Here is a 22265-nt window from a genome sequence, read left to right on the forward strand (position 1 = left end):
CTCTCTTTTTTTGGTTTTCCCCTGTGCCCCCTTTGAAGCTCAGCCTCCCCCACATGGTGGCCACACACAAGCCCTAAATCCTTTTGTATTATGCAGAGGGTCCCCAGCTTCTCTGCGGTGTAAAGGGAGTGTACACTCAGTAGGAACTGCACTCTGGGTGTTGAATTCTGTTCTCCCCGGCCTGGCCTGGCACTCTGTAGTGACTTCTCAGGCACCTGCAAACCAAAGTGCCCAGCAGCCCTAGTGGCTCTGTTGAGAAGCTAAAACAAGAAGCAGGCGGAGAGCCACATCCTTACTTCACAATGGGTCGGTTGATAGGGATAAGTATCACCCTGGTGTTGATGGACAAGAAGCCCCCGCCATTGGTTCAACAGGAGAGTTCGTGGGCACTGACCCTCTAGGACAATTCTTGGGTCCTACCACCAAACCTTTTCTAGAACAGCTCTCCTATATAAAAATCTCCGAAGCAACATGTTTGTAACTGCATCCTGCCCTTAAAAATTGATTTAAAAAAATGAATAAACTTAAGATCAAGCCTTTTTGGAGAGCTAAAACAAACAAACAAACAAACAAACAAACAAAAAACCAAGCACGAGTCACTCAGCTCCTTGGGTGGGGGAAGGGGCTGAGGCAGAAGCCCTGTGAATCTTAGGCTACTTAGACTACACAGAGACAGACAAGGCAATCTGTAGAAGGCGCCACTGACAGTGAAGAAGGGTCTGACAGACCATCACTATCTACGCACAGTAAACAAAGGTGCTGGGACATGGGGCAGTTACCAGCAGCCTGCTCAAAGGGATAAATGCTTTCCAGAATACAGAGTGTCACCGTGGGGGACGTGGGGATGAGTGGGAAGGGTAAATGCTGGATAGACAAACCACAACAACCCGACTTAAATCTGAGGCTGTGGAATGTATGGAGAGCTCTCTGCCAGGAGCCCTCAAGGATGGCACCACCAGATCTGGCCCGGGTGAGAGCGGAAGACAACTGCATTAAGACGCCATAGTGAAGGTCACAAAGGGGAGTGGGGCCCTGACTTGTGTCAGAGCTGCTTGTCACACAGGCCCACAACTCTCATCTCATGCTTAGTTGGCCTGAAGTGAGGGACGGTGGAGATTTCCATGAATTCTTTTAAAATTTAACCACGGCGTTTCCGTGAAAGTCCAGGGAGGTGCTTACTGGGAAGGGAGTTTGTCGCAACGGGTGCCTCCATCCTTGAAGGTCACACAAGGACCGTGGCTTTTATTCAGTAGTCAAGGAGATACGGCCCATGGATAGACCCAGTGGTGTCTCGCACACAGGCTCTGGAGGAAGACCTGTCGGCCAAGCTTGGCTTGGCACGCCGAGGGGCAGGAGTGAAGGGGCAGCTCCTGGTGGCTCGGAGGGTCCAGTTCTCATCTGCCCCGCTCACAGCTCTGCCTAGAAACACATGACCAAGCATGACCCAAAGCAGGAGGGCGGGAGGGTAAGCAGTGCCTGGCACTGGTCCCGAGCTGCCTGCCACTCAAGCAAATGAACACAGTGAATCTGCTAGAAAGTGGGGCCCTGACGGAGGGGCTGGCGGCAAATGTGAAGGACACCTGGGGACAGACCTGCTAGTCTTCCCAAGATGAGAGTGTCTGTCTAGCCTTTTTTTTTTTAAGATTGCAAAAAGATAATGTGTATGAGTGCTTGCCTGCATGTATGTACATACACATGCATGTATATATATGAACCATGTATATCTATATGTATGTATGGTACGAAGGGAGGCCAGAAAGGGAATATCACATGGCGCTGAGACTTGAACCCTGGTCCTCTGGAGGAATAGTCAGTGCTCTTAACAACCAAGCCATCTCTCCAGCCACACAGACAGCCCTTTCCCTTTTTTTATCTCAGATGTCAGACTGTGTTGCTGATCTGCAACTCCTGAACCACACCAGCACTCTTCACTCTGCCATACACCATCCTTGGTTTCCACACACCTCACGCCTACCCAGCCTGGTGCCAGTAGCAGAAAAAAAAGAAACGTAAATAGAAGGATGAAAAAAAAAAAAGGCATTTTATTCACACAGTAACCCAGGATAAGAGACCAAGCAGGCCCATGATGCAGACTGAGGTGCCTCCACAGGTTCAAGGGGACCCAGGGATTTCTGTTCTGGAAGATGGGGTGCAGGGAAGAGGGGGGACAGGGCAGTTGTAGTTGACTCTGTCCCAGCCTGGAAATGAGCATTATGGCTGCAGAACACAGGAGTTACCCTAGGCAATGCTACCTAAGACAGTACATAACTAACTATGTAAACCAGGCTGGCCTTGAACTCACAAAGATCTGCCTGCCTCTACCTCTGAGTGGTGGGATTAAAATTTAACTCCATCAAAAGGAAGACAGCTTCAAGGTGTGTGTGTGTGTGTGTGTGTGTGTGTGTGTGTGTGTCTCCCCTCCCCCGTTCCATTCTTATTCCAAGAATGGCCTACCCCCAAGGATTATTGGGCATTACACTGGCTATAGAGCTATTGACTGAACAAGGCCCAGCCCTGATAGAGATGAACATCAGAAGGAGCAGAGAAAGGCACACCGTGTTCTAGGAAGACTGTTAACTTGCCATCTCTGGAGGAGGGCCTTCTGAATGGCTCAGGAGACAAGTGAGGCCCTGAGGCAGACTGCAGCCTAGAGACTCAGGGCTGCACAGCGATTTCCTAGAGCTGACCAAGAGCCACAGAGCTAATACTTCAGAAACCTGACCCAGAAAGGAGGTTTGCATGGGGGCAGGGGGTCTACAGTGTGACCCAGGCCAATGCCTATATGGAAAAGAGTCGGCAGAACATGGCAGTGAATACAACATGGAGACGGGGCCAGGAGACAGGAGGTAATTTCTGAGGTAAATAGAAAGCTCTTTATCAACCATGAATATGGAGGAGTGTCACATGGAGAAATTCCTACATGTGTACATGCAAAAGGAGGCAGATCTGTGTGACCTGTGGGTCTTCATCATACATAACAATGAGACTCTCCCATGTATAGAGGCAATGTAAGCCACAGCTTGCATGACATCACTTAGAGGGTCAGTCAATGAGAAGGGTGGAGCCTGGAAGCAGAGATAACAATAAATGCCACACATAGACGCTATCTGTCGCTGGACTCCAAAGCTGGATATGATGTGGTGGCGTGGGGAGGGAGTGCCCTGAAGAAGATTCCATCTCCTTCTCCAGAGGCTGTAGTAGCTCTCAGGAAAGTGGATTAGTTCTCAAGAGCCTCTGCCTTCTGTTTCCTCCTCTGCTCCTCTACTCCACTGACACAGCACACAGACCTCGCCAGAAGCAGCCAAAGATCTTAAGACTTCCATCTCTGGAGCAGTGAGCTATATAAACTTCTTTTTATTGTAAATTAAACAGGTTTAGGTATTTTGTCATAGCAACAGAATCCCTCTTAAAGTTTCTGGATAGCAGGGCATGGTAGCACACACAAATCCCAGCACTTGGAAGACAGAAGTAGACAGATCTCTGTGAGTTCGAAGCCAGCCTGGGTCTTTATAGGGAGTTCCAGAATAGTCAGAGATGCATCCGAAAATCTGTCTTTTTTTTTAAAGGGCACAGGGAGAAGGAAGAAAAATCTTGGGAAGAGTGGCTCCCAAGGTAGAAAGGGGAACACAAAAAGAAGGGTCATAGGAGGATCAGCCAAAAGAGATTCCTTCTGGAGTCATCACAACATGGAATTACAAGTGTCCCCCAAATCTGCCACCTTGTGGGCAGAGCATCAGGGGGAACCTGGCCCAGCTTCCTCAATCTCTCGGCCCTCAGTGGACACCCTGATAGTTCCCTCTGTTAAAGGGGGGCACTCAATAGCCTTGTATCGGGGAATTGACCAGGTACTTCATTTTCCAAGTTAAGCTTCGAGGGTCTGAAAGTTTACAATGGAATTCTGAAATCAACTGCTCGTTATGTCGGGCCACATCTCTGAGAGAAGTTTTGCTCCACAGTGAATCGACAACAGATCTAAACAACACGTTAAACGACAGTCCCTGGAGGCCTACGACCCGTCTGTACCACCGCTGGCAAGTCATAGACGCTCGCTGTCCTCCTCTGAATCCTCATACAGAATGAAGGAACAATGCACTGTGGTCTCTTCTTCCCAGGGCATTAACCCCACATGAGCAGGGCTCACCTCCTAACCTCATCTAACCTTAAGAACTCCAAAGACCTTCGCACTGGAGGAGAGGGGCTTCAACTCGTGGATTGTGAAGGACCACAAGCCAGACTACCACAGGCCCCAGAGCTCTTTCCCTTGGAGAAACTCTGGGCTGAAAACTATGTCTGACCCAGAACCTGGAAATTTGCATAGACATTCCGCCATGTACACCCAGCAGCTCCTCAGACAACCTCAGCAGTGGCTGAGCCCCTGACTTGCTGATCTAATGAGAGCCAACGGACTCCCACGACACTCAGTGCTGAAACTGTTCCTGTGACCATCCATGAGCTCCCACCCTCCCTTCCTTTGCTGGAGACCACTGCTATGTAGCCCAGCCTGGCCATGGACTCTCCAATCCCCTGTTTCAGCATCCCACGTGCTGGGTCATAGGGTATGTACCACTGGGCCTGGCATCCTCGGGCCATCTCTTAGGACTCCTCAAGGGAGGCAACAAGAAGCCAATCAGCAGGAACAGCAGAGGCCGGGCTTCTCTGCCAGCCAGGGAGCTGAGGCTCCAGAATTCAGACCCTCCTGTGGGCAGGCTTGTCTCTGTCACCAGACCCCAGGACAGCTTTAAGCTCTTTGAGTATGCTCGGGAGATATTATAAAAATAAAAAGTGTTTCGACCGAACAACACAGCAAAGCAAGAGACAAGTGCCGTGCTGGTCAAGTGTAAACACCAGAGCTGCTCCTGCCTCCTCCTGCAGTGAGGCCCAGCGAGTAGGGAGTAGGAGATCTCGGAGGAGGGGAGGCGCCATCAACCCACACCCTGGCCAACCCCTCAGCAGTGTCTCTATCTTTCCTCTTTCCTCAGTTGGATCTTTCAGAGACCTAAGAGAACAGCACTTTATTTCAGGACAGGCTGGCTTTGTGTTCCAGCAAGAAGAGTTCTATGAACTAGGCAATGCCCAGATTAACCATCTGTAGTCCAAACAGCTGCACTCTCTGTCCCCAGCTGAACGCCTTGGGGCCTGGGCAGGGGACCTTCTAATTTTGAATAAATATCTTTGATGTAACGCATCAGTCACTCCTGCTTTGCTGATTTCGGTGTGACCCTTTAGAACACGACCCTGCACACACTCTCGCTCCTGGTAAGCCTCCCTTCCCCAAAGTTCTGACCCACTTCTGTAACCCCCAGGACCGATTACAGCCACAAAGCTGGCGAGTCCCCACACAGCCAGGATTGCACTTGGTTGACAGTGCTTTTGTTCTGTCCCCTGGCTCCTGACACCCTTGGCATTTCTTCATTTCATGTGTTATTCGTTATTCAGCCAGAAAAATGCCAGGAGCAAGATGGTGGCCTGCCTGAGCAGCTCTCTGCAGAGACTCTTAAGGCAGAGGCGAGGCCGGCCAGGAAAAGGCTGACGTCAGCTCTCTGAGAGCAGCTCCCTGCAAGGATAAGGCGGCCTTTGTTTTCAGCTCAACTGTGAAAATGAGAAAATGCCTCCAGCCTCACAAACAAGAAACCCACACAGCCCAGGTCAGGCCTGTGACCTTTACTTAAAGGTACCACACTTCATTAGCAGAGGCTGTCGACAGAACCCAGGAGGTGTGGCCACAACCACCCAGGCCACTGCTAAAAATCAGCTGTCTGTCCAGCACAGCGCAGGCTAGTTCCCCAGCTCTTACTAAAGTGTGAAAGGCACAGTTAACCGCAGGCAAGCCAGCTCCGAGCTCACACTGCTCTGTCAAGAAGCTTTTCTTTACAGACATAGGCTCTCTTCTAATTTCTGCTGGCAAGTCAATCACGTGTAAGCCAGAAAGAAGGAAAGAAGATCCCAGCTTAGCAGTAGCTTGATTTTTGAGTTTCTGCTCAGGGGAACTAAGATCTTGGCTGTAAAACAGTTCCTTAAACACCAGAATACCTCCAGGGATACTGGGATGACTGGTGAGCTCCGGGTTCAGGGAGAGACTCTGCCTCAAAAAAAAAAAAAAAAAAAAAAAAGTGTGTGTGTGTGTGTGTGTGTGTGTGTGCGCTGGTTTTATGTCAACTTGACACACCCTAGAGCCATCTGAGAAGAGGGAACCCTAATTAATTAAGAAAATGCCTCCAGATCACACTCTACACAAGCCTGTAGGACATGTTCTTCATTAGTGACTGATATGGGAGGGGCCAGCCATTGTGGGTGGGGCCATCATGAGCAGCTGTAACCCCCACCCCAAAGTACCAGCAATTACATTTTGATTGTCCTGAAACGTCAATCTGTCCAAAAGGTACAACAATAAAGTCTCGTGACAGAGCTAAGACTCAGGCATGTGCCATAGCTGCCACTGTGAGGCAGCTGCTGGGGGTGGAAGGTGGGAAAGCCTGCCGTGGCTATCACCAGCCAGAGGTGGACCCTCATAGAGTTACAGAGGTCCCATGCTGCTCCAGAGGTGGACCCTCACAGGGTTACAGAGGTCCCATGCTGCTCCAGAGGTGGACCCTCACAGGGTTACAGAGGTCCCATGCTACTCCAGAGGTGGACCCTCACAGGGTTACAGAGGTCCCACGCTGCTCCAGAGGTGGACCCTCACAGGGTTACAGAGGTCCCATGCTGCTGTCTTAAAAGGGGGAGAGCAGGAACATGGATGTCCCAGAACAAGAGGACACAAGGTCATGCCCATGATTCGGCACACGGCTGGTACCCAGCGCACTCAATGGCTGCTGTCACAGAGAAGCCCTCTCTAGCAGCGGCCTCACGCTAAGTGACAGGATGTCCACAACCTCTGCAGAACACCTCAGCCGACAAGCTGCCCTGGGAAGGCTCCCTGACTTCCAATCTCAGTTGAGCAAAGTTAAGGAAGCAACATGTGCCCAACTGCTCAATCTCCGCTCAGCTCGGTCTTAATGTTGGTCACACACAACGGGACCAAAGGGACTCAGGAAAACAAGAAGCAGGGTCGCCTCAGGGAACAAGTCAGGGTACACAGTGAGCCTATGTGGGACAGTCAGAACCATGGCTCTGCGAAGCAGAGGGTGCCACGGCTCCCCTGCCCCATTAAGCAAACCCACAGAGAAGCACGAACACCATTCTTGCCAGTGATCTGCTTCTCCCTTAGACGCGGGGTCCTTCAAACGCTTTCTCCAACCTTCTCTCACACCAACGGTCCCAGCTTGGGGTTCACACGTTCTCCACTCACCCCATGGAGAGAAGAGTAAACACCCAGTGGATCCCAAGGGAAGCAGAGAGAAAAAGAGACAAAAGACCCTCAGACTACAAAGTGTGCGAGCTCTGGTCACAAGAACACACCAGGACAGCAGCTCACAGGGGTGACAAGGGGCTCAACGAGGCGTTGGCCTCAGCAGGAGCCCCTGGGCTTTGCCTGCTCAGAGGCTAGAGTGGATATTTCACACACATCCCAGTGGTCAAAATGGGATCCCACTGCACCTGAGGCCTACCTGGGTAGAGGTGTCCCACAACCCAACACAGAAGCACACAGAAGTCACTCAGTGTGTGCCATGTGCCCGTCATTAGAATAGATATGTAGGAATGTATGTATGTATGTATGTGTATTCTGTCTTTGTACACACCAGAAGAAGGAATCAGATGCTATTACAGATGGTTGTGAGCCACCATGTGGTATGTGGTTGCTGGGAATTGAACTCAAGACCTCTGAAAGAGCAGTCAGTGCTCTTAACCACTGAGCCATCTCTTCAGTCCCCCAATGTCTGTTTCTTTAAAACAAACAAACAAACAAACAAACAAACCAAAACAAAACACACACCTCAAATAAGCTAGCAGGCAGGAAGGCAGGGAGGTGGATAGAGGGAAGTTCATCTATGGTGAAAAAGAGGTCACGTCTACTGTTGAGGTGGAATATTCTGGTTGTCTAATACAAAACTAGCCTTCGGTAAGCTCTCTATAAATACTCCTGCCCCCTCCCAGGAGGCTAACTCAACAGCTCACCTGGACATCCTGCTGTAAATGGACAGCCGAATGCAGCCTTGCTTCCTGGTCAGCAAAGGACCCTCCCCAGGGCTCACCAGCCACGCAGCCCCAGACAAGCCCCAAAGCCAGTGAGACCCAGCACAGCTGCATTGCAAGCTTGCACCACTGCAGATGCACAGCCTCCCAGGCTGCATCACTCTGTAAGCGCTGGGAATGACACAAGGGGACTAGCCAGTGAATGCAGGAGTGTGTGGGCCTGGACCACTATGCAGCTGCCAACACAAACATGGAGCTGGTGTGAAGGGTCGCCACGGTGACCTGTTGCCAATGCCCATATGAGCTGTGTGGCTCAGTGTAAGAAAAAGGGAAGTGAGAACTCACACTTGCTTTTGGAAGGTTGGTGGCTCACAGGGGATAGAGCCACACTTCGCCCAGGTGTACTTTCTAAGACAGTTTCTGCTGCAAGCAGGGTAACATCTTAAAGATAAAATAAATCGATGGTGGATAGTGGCGCACGCCTTTAATCCCAGCACTTGGGAGGCAGAGGCAGTTGGATCTCTTAGTTCGAGGCCAGCCTGGTCTATAGAATGAGTTCCAGTACAGCCAGGGCTACACAGAGAAACCTTGTCTCAAAAAACAAACAAGATAATATAAAGTCAACAGAGGTGAGGGAAATACCTAGAACTCAATGCAAACAGCACGGATACTTGAAACCATACTGATGGGGGAGGGGCAAGAATGGATGGAGTCGCAAGAACACGAAAAGGGACCAGGTCATACACCAAACTCTTATTGGGGTTTTCCACAGACTGGCACCCAGGAGGAGAGCATCTGGAGTGCACACACAGGGCTGGGCGGGGATAGAACGGCAATGCCTGATGGGAACTCGGGACTTTTTAATGGCAAGTGTCTAGAAACACAGAGCTGGGCAGGGATCCCTGAGAGGACAGCCGTGCTCTAGTGCTGGCTGCCCAGGATAAACACTGCTGGCCACAGTGGCTCCTGAGTTTAAAATGTAGCTAGGGCAACTGAGGACGTGGAACTCTCAAGTTTTCTTAATTTAACTTTTAAACATCTTGGAAGCTGGGGACTGAAACCAATGTTTCAAATGCTCTGCCACTAAGTCACATCCCCAGTCCCCACCTTTTCTCTCTGTACCCCAGGCTGTGGCTAGTGTCCATTGTGTCAGAAGACTGGATTTCCCCTGGGAGTAAGAGTAAATCACCACGTGACACCTGCCAGGGAACCACGGCTTCCTGAGACAGTGGCCATGAGGCTAGGAGAAAAAGGAGGGGCCCAGGGGCAACTGAGAGGCTAGATGGAATTGAACTCATGGGGCTCTGTGAAAAGGCAAAAAGAAAAGTGGACACCACCCCCAAGACAGGCTGCACTAACCCCTCCCTCCATGGCAGTAATCCCGCCCCACCCAGGCAACTCCCTGACATCCATGTTCTCAGCACATTTTCTCAGAAGTAATTGTCTTCCTCAGAGCCACCAGTCTTGCAAGAAAATTGGCAGGGTAGACTTGAGACAGGTAACAAGGACCAAGCACTAGAGCAATCCTGAGGGGTACCCCTGTCCCCCAAAGCTCCCACTGTACTTCAGGACTCCTTACTGGCTCTACCTGCCCTGGTCAGCATCACACCACGGGGTCAGAGGACCACATCTTCAAGCCCCTCTTTGCTCGTGGCTCAAACTGTGTTTCAACAACGTGCCCTCCTCAGCATCAGCGCAATCCCCTTGATGATAAAGCAAACAAGGCATGCTTTGCCTACACACCATTAGCAAATTCTAGAAAGCCAGAACACCTCACATTCTCTTTCAAGATACAAATACACTAGGGTCATTTCTGACCCCATAGATAGTGGCCCTAATGTCCTCTTAGTCACAAAATAAAGAGGGACACGCCACAGCTCAAACAAGACACATCTACAAGTCAATCAACATACATGCCAAGTACCAACAACACGAGTGAGCAAGATTGAGAAAACACCTAGTGTCAATGTTTGGTCTCCACACACACCTACACATATGTGCACCTTCATGCACATACATGAACATGCACACAGAATTTATATGTGTATTTTACTATAATTTTTTTTTAAATGGGGAAAATCCACCTACCTGGATTTTCCTTTGGGAGCCCAGAGAGCCTGGCAGAATGAGGGCACAGTTTCTAGTTTTCCTCAAACTTTGCATAATGATGCTAACTGGGAGCTGAGCACCAAATCTGACGATTCTTCTCTCATTTCCACAGTGCTGGGGGCTACGTGAGGACCATGGGCACCAGGCAGATGCTGCCATTCAGCCATACCACTGCTACCCCTCACCATCCTGTAGGCTTAAAGCTCTTTAGAGTGTCGACACAGACCGGTATTTCAAGCTCTTGTTTTCAATCACCAAGGAGCTACAAAATGATTTCTCAACTATTTTAATACTCTAATGTTTTTAACTACAGCCAGGCATGATGGTGCCCGTCCATAATCCCCATGATGGGAAGGCAGAGGCAGGAGAATCAAGAGTTCAAGGCTAGTCAGGGCTACCTAGTGAGTTCAAGGCCACTCTGGGTCACGGAAGCCGGGCCACCAGGCACTGCACTAGATCCTTACAATAATCTAATGAGAAGGCATACTCACTGCCCCGTGGGACAAGAAGAAGGTGGCATCTGAGCCAGAGTACCCAGCCTAAGACACACATTCTCAAACACTCATCACACTCGTGTTTTCTGCTGTCCCCACAGCCAACATCTGCACAGTGAGGTTATGAATAATAGTATCCACCTGAGTATTTCCTTGATTTAACTCTGAGATTCTCAGTCTGCCAGCCCGATCACTGCCATCTGACAGTAAGGACATGGGGCCCAGAAACACCAGGTCTCACAGCTGGTAAGCCACAGCAGGAGGACTTCAACTAAAGCATGGCCCCAGTCTACACAGTCACAAGGCTGCCTCTTCTTCCCTTCCCCTCCCTTGAAAAAATAAAACAAAGGGTCAAGAGTCTCTCATTTGGGTTTGGGAAAGTTGGATGGAGGGTAGTACAAGCATGGATGCCAGGCCTCTCAGCGAGGAGCGCCATCTGATTCCCTCCCAGGCAGTGAGTGAGAGAGGGCGCTGTTCTGCGCAGCCTCCGCTGCTAGATTCCTGAGTGTAGCAAATTCCAGGCTCCAGACTGCAGGCTCAGCCTCTGACTAACACTACAGTGATTTATTTGAGGATAAATACCTCTGTCAGTGTCTTATGACTGAACACAACAGAGCAGGCAGATTGGCATGCGCGGAATGTGAGGACGCGGGCTGAGGCAGCAGAGGCCAGAGCCGCCTCCAGCTACAGAGCGCGGTCTGCAGGAGGGACCCTGCACTGCACCTGCTGCTGCCAGCATCAGCCAGCCCGGGCTGGGGAGCAATCCCAGTGACTACAAACCACTCATCTGCACATGGGGACACGGACTGGCTACACAACTGCCACAGCCCAGACACCAAGTCCTGAAAGTGCAATGTGACATACACTGTCTTAGCCGGCCAGACCATGTCACAGATTCAGAGAACGCCAGCTTAAGCCGCTTTGAGTTGAAAATGGGTTTAAGAGATAGGCTGGAGAGAAGGCTAGGCAGTTAGGAGAACTGGCTGCTCTTCCAGAAGACCTATCGACATACATGCAGGCAAAACACCAATGCACATAAAAATAAATAAAATCTTTAAAAAAATAAAAGAAAGAAAATAAAGTTTGAAAGAAAGAGAGAGAGAGCGAGAGAGAGAGAGAGAGAGAGAGAGCGAGAGAGAGAGAGAGAGAGAGGAAGGAAGGAAGGAAGGAAGGAAGGAAGGAAGGAAGGAAGGAAGGCAGGCAGGCAGGCAGGCAGGCAGGGCAGTGGTGGCACACGCCTTTAATCCCAGCACTTGGGAGGCAGAGGCAGGTGGATTTCTAAGTTCGAGGACAGCCTGGTCTACAGAGTGAGTTCCAGGACAGCCAGGGCTATACAGAGAAACCCTGTCTGGAAAAGAAAGAAAGAAAGAAAGAGAGAGAGAGAGAGAGAGAGAGAGAGAGAGAGAAGAAGAAGAAGAAGAAGAAGAAGAAGGAGGAGGAGGAGGAGGAGGAGGAGGAGGGGGAGGAGGAGGAGGAGGAGGAGGAGGAGGGGGAGGAGGAGGAGGAGGAAGGGAGGGAGGGAGGGAGGGAGGGAGGGAGGGAGGGAGGGAGAGAGGGAGAGAGAGAGAGAGAGAATGAGGATCAGAGAAGACACTAGGGTAATCCAATCAATTGCAATGCCAATCAAGGATCTGACACCAAGAGATGTCACCATGGCTCCAGGCTACCCCCAGCTGCACAGTGCGGTGCATGGTCACAACAGGGTGCAATACTGAACGCCCATGCAACAGCCTTCCACTTGGGTAACTCACAAACACCCAGTATCGATTTGCATAATGGCCAGCAGAGGAGACTGGCAAGCAAAAGCCAAGTTTTCCAAACAGCACCCATAGTTCACCTTCAGGGCTGCTCCCCTCCAACATGAGAGGTTGTCGGAGTTGAAAAGAAATAAGATGTCATCTCTGCACCAGTCACTAAAGTCAGCTCGACACCTTCCTGTCATATAAACACCACCTATCTTTTATAAACAACGTCCTCTATCAATAACTAAGGAAATCATGATGACGTGATGGGAGGAAAGGTGAAGGGAAACACAGCCCAGCCCAGAGCAGGCAAGATCCCAAAGAGGGTGGAACTTACAAATGGGGGCTGAAGATGCGGCTCATCTTGGAGACGTGGTCGTTTTCACAGTCCAAGTCCTTGTCCCCGGGCTCCATGCTGAATTTCCTCTTGCTGGGGCTGATGGGAGGCGGGCCTGTGCGGTGACTGCTGAGCGCAGAGGCCACCGGGAGGGTCTGCATCCTGGGTTCTCCCCTGAGGGAAGCTTCACCTATGCAAAGAAAATTAGGATGTTATCAGCAGTCGGGCGGGAAGGCGGGAGGAGCGCCCCATTGTGGTCTCCACAGTCCCCCAGCTCCCTGGCGCCTGGCCCGGCCCCTTGCAAAACTCTGTGTGGAAAGTTTTGGCAATACAGCAGGCAGCCTGCCATTCTCAGAACATGGTCTGGGCATGCAGCCACTGCCAAGCAGGGGACATTTGACATCAACAAGGTTTGCCAGCACTAGCTCCTCAGGGTAGAGTTTAAAACGAAAAGTTGCTATAAACAGCAGAGAGAGGGAAACTGATCGTGAGCAATCCCCACAGGGAAGTTAAAACTCGGAAGGCCCTTTGATTCTCAGGAACTCAACCCCATACCTTTATAAGAAAGTGCACAAAACTGCTGTCGACAAGCTGATGTTGCTGTTTTTATTACATTTTTTGAAACGTGTGTGTGTGTGTGTGTGTGGTGTGTGTGCGCGTGTGTGCGCGCGCGCGCGCGCGTACAATGCCCATGGAGGCCAGAAGAATTGTTGGATCCCCTCGAGCTGGAGTTACAGGCAGTCGTGAGCTGCCCAACATGGATGCTGCAACAAGTGCTCTTAACCACTGAGCCACCTCTCCAGTCCCAAGCTGCAACTCTCAAAATGTGTTTCACAGTTAGGTGTTCATGAGGGCTGTGACACAGATCTGCTTTGACAGTCAGTCTGGCTTTTTGGGCTGTTGTCAGGGGCATTGAGCTGAGAGACAAATTTGTGCCTGGTTGTGAATCAAGACAGTATGGCTTTTCAAATACTAAGGGGATTTGTATCTCCTAAAATTTATAACAGGAATTATAATTACTTTGAGTAAAAACTCTCAACATTGTAAGTCCTAAGGGAACTAATTCTTTCAAACAGAGAAAGCCTTCTGGTGGGCAGTTACACAGTGGCTTCTGAGGCCTGACCAATCTTATTTCCACCAGTCACAATTAAGAATCATATTAGCATGAAGTCAATTTCATCTGCGGCGCTGTGGTACCCAAGAAAAGCCACCTTTGTGACCACTCACTTCCCTTCATATCACCACTGATGCACGGCTGGCCGTCAAACAGGCGTCAGCTTCACATACAGGTGACAAACGCGATTTTGTTAGTGGGAAGGAGGGAGGGAAAGTCCTTCTGAGCATCCACCAGGAAAAATAAAAACCCTGCCAGTTTAGACAGCAAGATATAAACTCGCAAATATACAGTGACCTGTAATGCACCCCAGTGGGGTTCCTTGTACAGCTTCTGGCCACGGGGCGGACTGGAACTTTCCATAGTGCCCGGGTAGCTCAGCATGGATCCTGTGCTGGCTTGCCTCACTCATAGACTCGGGCTGGTTTGGATAGGCAGTGGATTCCTTCCTGTTAACCTTTGGTTAAGCACTGCTCATCCTCAGACCTTGAGAAGGTGTAAGATTTCTTCCCTCCCTGGCCTCTTGTTCCTTTCCCAGCCTTGTTTCTTGGACTTCTTCCTCTACAGAGCAGGGATGCCTCTTTAAGACTCTGGTGAGCAGAGGAAGAACTCTGTGAAGCCCGAGGAAGTCACTACCCCTGCAGGCTAACCTACCCCAAACAGCCCACACCACACACTCTGTGCCCAGTGTTTCCCAACACTCCTGGCAGGGGCCACAGAGTGGGGAGGACACGGGCTCAGCATGGACCCCAGAGTTTCGGGAGCCATTTCATCAGCTGCCTGCTGGGGCAACAGACATTGCTATGGAAACAATCACCACAGCAACAAGTTCCAAGGGGTCCAAAATAGGAGCAGTCATTCAGGAGAGCAGCTATAGAGCAGCCCAGCCCCAGAGCAGAAACCACCCACGGGCCCCCATCACTTGGGAAGGTACCCACAGAGAAGACAGTCGCTCAGTGACTACTCTGCACACACGATTGGTGGGGAAACCCCTCCACTCCACACCCCCAGGCCATGGCAGAAAGCAACGATGGTGCCTCCTCCATTTGAAGTTCATGCGGCAGAGTGGCTGAGCTTCAGTGAGGCTAGCACAGAGGAGGAAAAGTCCACAGGAGATTTCCCAGGAGTGGGGTGGGACAAAGGACTCTGTAGAGTCCCCTGAGCACTTCTGAAGTCTCATCACACGTATGACCAGGGTGACGTGAATGGCTCGCACAGGTGAGCTGCAGACGGGAAGTATGCCCTCTGCTAATCAGACGAACACCTCTATCACAAAGCTGAAGGAAGGGCAGTGACCCTCAGTGGTGACTGGGTTTGGCCACTGATACCCCCTTGTTCATCTTTGGGTCCATCCCCATGCCAAAGGAAGCTATCCAATGCTTATATTTTAAAGCCCACTTGCTGTGCTCTTGTATGTGGCAGAGCAAAGAATGATTTCAGCAGGGTCTGGGGGCAGGGCACCTTCTGAGGACATACCTGACTTCTATCCCTAGCGTGGCTATTGAAGAATAGCCCAGACGCATGCAAATGCTATATACCTGCTGCTTCTACTCACAGCAGCACGGCAGAACAGAAGCGCTGCTCAAACATCATCCCCCAATTACAAAGAAGCAAGATTTTCTCCTGGCCTAAGAGGTCGTAAGTATTAGCATATATTTATTTTAAGGAAAAAAATAAATAGAAAGGAAAGGGCTGGAGGCCAAGCACTGCCCTAGGGCACCCAGGGTCCTGGGCGCCATCCCTAGCCCATATTCGGGGGTGGGGAGGAAAAAGACAAAGTTATGTCGTGATGTCACATGTGAGCAGTCAACACCAAAGTCACATTGGAACTCGCAGACAGGGGGAGACCAGCACACTGCCTCATCTAAAATCCTGCACGTGGAGGATTCTAAGACCTTCCTTTCTAAACACCGTGATACTAGCCAGAGTCACTGCCAGTCAGCTGCTGCGTTCTCGCCTTTTACAGTCAACAAAACACAGAACTTAACTTTCAAAACAGCAGTGTGTATTCCCTTGCTCACTTGCTGGTTGAGATGGGGTCTCACCCACCGTGTGGCCCAGGCTGGCCTCAAACCCATCTTCTGCCTGGGACAAGCCGGGACCACAGGAGTATGCCACCGCAGCCACGGAAGCACTGGCTTTCAACATCTAACTTCCAACTTGCCCCGCAGCTTCCTGGTCTCCTTCCCATCCCCCACGTGCCCTCCGCCATGTTTGAACCTAAAGTCAAAACAGCAAACCACAGTTCCCCATGCCAGCCACTCAGCTGCACTGGCGTGTCTCCTGTCTGACCACAGCCGTGGTGACCAGACTGACGTCACTGTCTCGGTGGGAGGGAAGACACCCCAGTACACTATCTACCCTGCAACATTGCACAACCCTCTCATGGGCCCAGGGCCCTGTGGGGCAGGGGCCCAGGCAGCTGAGGCACATTTATTTTCTTTTAAATACTGAGTCTCCGGCACAGAGATGAACAGCTGAGGAGAAGGTGCACAGAAATCAGACTCTTTTCAGCAGTTCAGCTGTGGCCATCGGGTTCTGGGTCACTTTTTGTTTTTAAAAGAAGGGCTGTTGGGCAACTTGGTGAGTAGGCCCAAGCCAGTAGAGATAAAAGATGTGACATACTGTCTGCCACAGCCCAAGTCTGGCCCATACTTCCACTGCTCAGTGACCGAGTCGCTGTCCTCCACTCCTTTGGTTATAATAAGAAACACCTTTCCAGTGTTCAGAGTCAGATCTTAGAACCAGGAGGCTGAGCTCAGCCAAACAATACCTGTCTAGTCAGCCAGGTCAGTGTGGCCATGCAGGGTCCAGCCCTGGGCAGGCCTTGGTTGCAGAGCTACATCGAGGCTGTGGAGAACCACCTGTGTAGCCTTCAGCTAACAATAGGGGAAGGTCAGAGGCAGGGCCACAGGGGAAGTGACAGACTGACACAGGAAACATTTAAAGACAGCTTCAAGCAGATCTCCGAGATCAAGAGAAGCTCTGAGCATGACCTAGTCCCACAGAGCACAGCTGGCACGTGAGGCACAGAGAGTGTCCACAGTTTTACGCAGTTTCAAGTACCTATAATCCCACCAAGGATAAAAGACAACAGTGTTTGATTCTGTTTACTCTCAACCAGGGGAAGGAGAGATGGCACTGAGGTCAGGAGCACCTCCTACTCTTCCAGGGTTCAGTTCCCAACACCCATGTTGGGTGACTCACAACCACCTTATAACTCCAGCTCCAAGAGATGCAATGCCCTCTTCTGGCCTCTGCAGACACTGCATGGGCATGGCACAAACACATATGCCCAAAAATCTAGAAAAAAAAAAAAAAAAAAAGTCCCAACCATATGACACCTATAGTTCTTAATCAACCTCCACTACACTAAAGTAGAAGATGCTAAAGTCGTTTTTAACACTGAGGGAAAAGGTACTAAAATATGTTGAATACAAAGCTGTGGCAATTGTACCCAGACGCTGCCATTAGAAGGGGGCATTAAGTCTATACTATGCAAAACCATTTGTAGTCCCAGGAGTGACTGCAAAGACCATTCCTCTCCTTCAGACCTCACGGCTTGTACCAATGTTTCCAGAAGTGCATAACGCACAGCTTGGGTGGACTGCCACCAAGAAACTCCCATCACACCTGTCACCGTACCACAAAGGAAGCTCCCCCATGCAACAGCAACAGGAAAGGCTGTCAAAGGCAGCGCTTGGCTTGATTATTTTGATTTGTGTGAGTGTGAATGTGTGTGTGAATACGAGTGAGTGTCAAGTGTGTGCATTTGCCTGTGGAGGCCAGAAAAGGTCATCAGATTCCCTGGAGCTGGAGTGACAGATGGTCGTGAGCCATCTGGCCTGGGTGCTGTGAACAGAACTCTGGGCCTCTGCAAGGGTGGTTAGTGATGTAACCACTGGCCCACTTCTACAGAATCAGAGATCTCAAAAACTTTTCATTCACAAACCCTTTTGGCCCAAGAACCATCTCCTAATGAATAAAGAAATCAATCACTGGGGGAGTAGGTGGGACTTCCAGGTTGGATGGGAGAGGAAGAGGAGAGAGTTAGGGGCCTTGGGATGGGGATAGCAAAAGGGCAAAATGTAGCTACTGTTGTCTCCTGGCTTCATAGAGAGTCTGCATGATGGAGTCCACACACTATATGCTCAGAACCAAGGCTCGGTAAACTCACGTGGTGAAACACAGGTAAGTGTGGTCAGACAAACCTCAGATTCACCATGCTTGCAGACACCTTTAATGGTTGATGAACTTTCCCGCCCCCATCCTCAGTTCCACATTCATGGGGTCAACCCTATATGGGGTTACAGTCTACAGCTTACAAAGCCGGAGTCTAGCCCTAAAGCTGAGTTTGGGATTCATAAACCTTTTTTCATTTTGTTTTGTTTTGTTTTTTCGAGACAGGGTTTCTCTGTATAGCCCTGGCTGTCCTGGAACTCACTTTGTAGACAAGGCTGGCCTTGAACCCAAAAATCTGCCTGCCTCTGCCTCCCAAGTGCTGGGATTAAAGATATGTGCCACTACTGCCCGGTGGGATTCATAAATCTTAACTGGGATTCAAAATACTCAACACCTGTTGGCACCCCTGCTTTCTGACCCTCACTTAGCCAGCATTTTCTTCTATCTGGGGTCTCCTCTCCCTTCCCAGAAGGTCCAAAGGAGAGTGTTCAGTAGAGTGGACAAGCCGGCTTCTGTATTGATGTACAGACTTGGTGTCCACTTGAACCAGAGAACATTTGGCAATGATCCAAAGTGTTACGTGTCCTGCCATGGGCCACAAGTGCCAACAAGACAAAGCTGGCTCAGGCCCCTTCAATATCAGTACATTAAGCCCTTCTCAATGGAGGAGGCTCTATGTCCATCAGGAACCTTTTCTATCTAGAACTGATTGCACATATGCACTGGTAACATACTGCTGGGGAAGGGGAGGGGGAGGAGGCAAAGGAGGGGGAGGAGGGGAAGAAAAATGAGCGGAAGGAGGAAGGGAACTATGGGAAGAACTATCTGCAGAAGGTTCTGGAATCAGACTCCATTTCCCAGCGTTTAGAAAGTGCTGGTGACTGAATGTAAGCAGCAAGGCCTTGCTCAAACCTCTTCCCCACCAGGGCCACCTTCTAAGGGTCAGGACGATGCTCAGACAGAACGGTCAGGCAGTGGAAATGCGGTGGCCTTCTCTAATTGTCTTGTCACAATGTTCCAGAGCTGCTCAGCCACACTCCCCTGCCACACACAGCCACACAGCCTCTGCTACATGCAGGCCTAGCATCTGAGGTAGGCTCACAGGTCCTGGGAGGGTGGCAACTTGAAGTCAACTACCTGACTTTGTGGGGAATTCTATATACCTGAGACAAGGGCAGTGTAAACTCAGAGGTCCAGAAATACACAGACCAACCAAGATGAGGTTTGCCTCCAAAGGTTTAAGATCAAAAGATTGTCCCCTTGGATGACAATGTTGAGACGCATGCAGGACATTTGACAGCAAAGCCTAAAGGGATCTCCACAGATCAGTGAAGAACATGCCTTCAGAGGGGACTTTGGGATCCCAGAATATTTCGGGAATCCTATTCAGTGATGTCATCTCCTCTCTTACATCACCAATGTCAGTCTCTTTCCCTCTCCAACACTCCCCATTGTCCCCTTTATAATGTCGACTGTACTCACAATGACACACACACATAAAAGTCCAGCATCCACGTGAGAGTATTGATTTTTCTGAATGAGTTACTTCATTTAACAGCCATTTCTATGTATCCAGGTCTGCAGATTTCTCTCTCTCCACTGTTGAATAAAATTCTACCACATATATGCTCCACAGGTCTTGTTTCTATCCACCTACTGAAGGACTCTGGGCTGGCTCCATTTCCCAGCCACTGTGAAGAGAGCAGGAATGTGTGAGCATCGCTGCAACGGGACTTAGATTTGTTTGGGTATATGCTCAGGGGTAGTATATCTGAGTCATATAGCAGTTCTATTTTCAATTTCTTGGGAGATCTCTAAACTGCTTTCCACAGTGGTTACAGTGGTTTATACCCCCACCTGTTGCGGGAAATATTAAAAAAAGTCGACATCATTCCACACTACATCCAGCCATTCTCTACCCAAGGGTCTCACTGCCTCTGTTCTCTTGCTGCAGATTCTGCTCACATTCCCAGCCGTTCACCCCCGGTGGTCAGCGGTCCCAAATCCCAGTAACCATATTTAAATTAATTGGGGGAAAATTCTGCTACACCTACCAGCATTGAATACGATTCCTTTCCCCCTGTATCATCTCCAGCATTTGTTGTCATTTATTTTCTTGGTTTTAGCCATCCTGACCAGGATGAGACGGGATCTCACAGTAGTTCTAAATCACATTTCTATAACAGTGCTGAAGATGCTTAAATGTGTTTATTAGCCATTTGTGTTTCTTCTTTTAAGAACTATGTGTTCAGCTCAGTGGTCCATTTAGTGATTGGAGTTCTGGGGGTTTGATGGCAATTCTGGGTACTAATCCCCTGCCTGGTGGATAGCTGTCAAATACGTCCCCTCCCCCATTCTGTCACACACACCCTTCACTCTGCTGACGGTTTCTTTTGCTGTGCAGAAGCCAATTACACATGATCCCACTTGTCAAACTTCAGGGTTACAGCTGACCTTGCCTAGATTTTTAAGTATTTCCTCTAGAAATAATGGCTATAATTTCTGAAAGTAACTTGGAAGTACACAGACCTACGTCTCTAAGTACTTCATCACAAACAGTCTGAGAGTGGTGCACAGCCATGGCACTATTATTACCCAGCACAGCTCACTGACCGTCAATAGCGCACATGTAAAGATCGTCAATGAACTGTTCCTTCGGGGTGGCATGGTCACACACTGCTCAACACATCTGTCCCGAGTTTTTGGTTTTCTTCTTCTTCCTCCTCCTCCTCCTCCTCTTCCTCCTCCTCCTCTTCTTCTTCTTCTCCTCCTCCTCCTCTTCTTCCCCTCTCCCTCTCCTTCCTCCTCCTCCTCTTTCTTCTTCTTCTTCTTCTTCTTCTTCTTCTTCTTCTTCTTCTTCTTCTTTTTTTTTTTTTTTTTACATGTTGTGTTTTGCTAGTCAGGTCCCCTCCTCATGGTTAGATTCCAGTTAAACATCTCTGACAGGTATCCACCGAGGTGACACCAAGTACTCCCAACTGTGCTGCATCAGAGTCACCTGACACAAGCTCGTCCCACAGTGGGGATCTGAGCTGACCATGTAGGGAGGGTGGTACCCACACACTTCTCCACTACCCAAAACAGACAGACAGACAGACGGACGTATCACCCTTACACCAACATTTTCTTTTTCATGCTAAGAGCATGGGCCTATGCCCTTGTCTTTATTGAGCCACCGATGTTATGTTTCCTGTGCCTTTGGTGGCAATGCCAGAGGCTGTGGTTAAACTGCATGAAACAGCAAGTCTGATCAGGATGCGACCTCAAAAGACAACACACAGTGGGCCCTCCACACTCCCTAGCCTGTCCCACAATCAACCAAGTGTGGACTAAAATATCTTCTAGAGACTATGGTTATTGACTATGTACAGGATTCATTCACATCAAGACTCCATAAACAAAACACCAGGCCAGCCATTCTCATAGCACTGTGCTGAATGCAGCCATCCAGAACTGGTTCCATCCAGAGAGCCCTAAAATGCTGTCCCGTGGATGTGGAGAGACGATGGCCCAGTATAAGCTGAGGCTGGCTTACACACCATCAGGAGTACAGCAGGTGACCGTGACTGTCTGCAGCGTCCAGGGGGACAGGTACCTCTCACCCTCCCCATCCTTGCCCTCTTTTCCCAGGCAAAGACTTCCAACAAGGTCACCCAGCCTTCCTGAAACAGAGGAAATTCAGGGCACACAGATTACCTTTCAAGGAAGTATTAACACCACCGCAGGGGAGAGATCACTGGGAACTCAAAGAGCTTCCCTTTCCACAAGCATTTTAAGGGTTACCATATGCTGTGGTTTGAATGAAAAATGCCCCCCATGGGCTCATGTGTTTGAATGCTTGGTCCCCAGCCAGTGGCACTGTTTTGAGAGGTAATGGAACCTTTAGGAGGTGGAGCCTCACTGGCGGAAGTACATCATCAGGGCCGGGCTTTGAAGTTTTTATAGCCCGACCTTACTTCCTGTGTGTGAGTGAAATTGGATCTCTGTTTCCTGACTGCCAGGCCAGCCTCACTCTCCCGCTGCCGTGCCTCGTCCCCATAACTCACAGTATCCCCTCTGGAACTGTAAGCCACAATACAAATAAACCCTTTCTTCCATAACTTGCCTTTTGTCAGGGTATCCCATCACGGAAACACTGAAAACCAATATCCCACTTAAGAACTGCAATGGGGGATGGCTCTGAAACATTACCATGAAGGGAAAGTACTCAGGAG

The 22265-nt window shown here is 49.9% G+C and overlaps 1 protein-coding gene across 4 annotated transcripts in view; it reads right to left on the bottom strand.

Moving 5' to 3' along the window:
- The window catches only part of Vgll4 (vestigial like family member 4), a 109387-nt gene that overhangs the window by 17241 nt on the left and 69881 nt on the right, over positions 1–22265 (bottom strand). For 3 of the 4 annotated variants that reach the window (XM_006506010.2, NM_001356371.1, NM_177683.3), the window contains one exon: positions 12756–12945. In XM_006506010.2, coding sequence (XP_006506073.1) covers positions 12756–12945 — 190 coding nt within the window. Of the gene's footprint in view, positions 1–12755; positions 12946–15764; positions 15769–22265 lie in introns of all 4 variants that reach the window. The other variant, XM_006506012.2, reaches the window with a different exon arrangement.

This window comes from Mus musculus, chromosome 6, assembly GCF_000001635.26.
Source record: "Mus musculus strain C57BL/6J chromosome 6, GRCm38.p6 C57BL/6J".
NCBI lineage: Eukaryota > Metazoa > Chordata > Mammalia > Rodentia > Muridae > Mus > Mus musculus.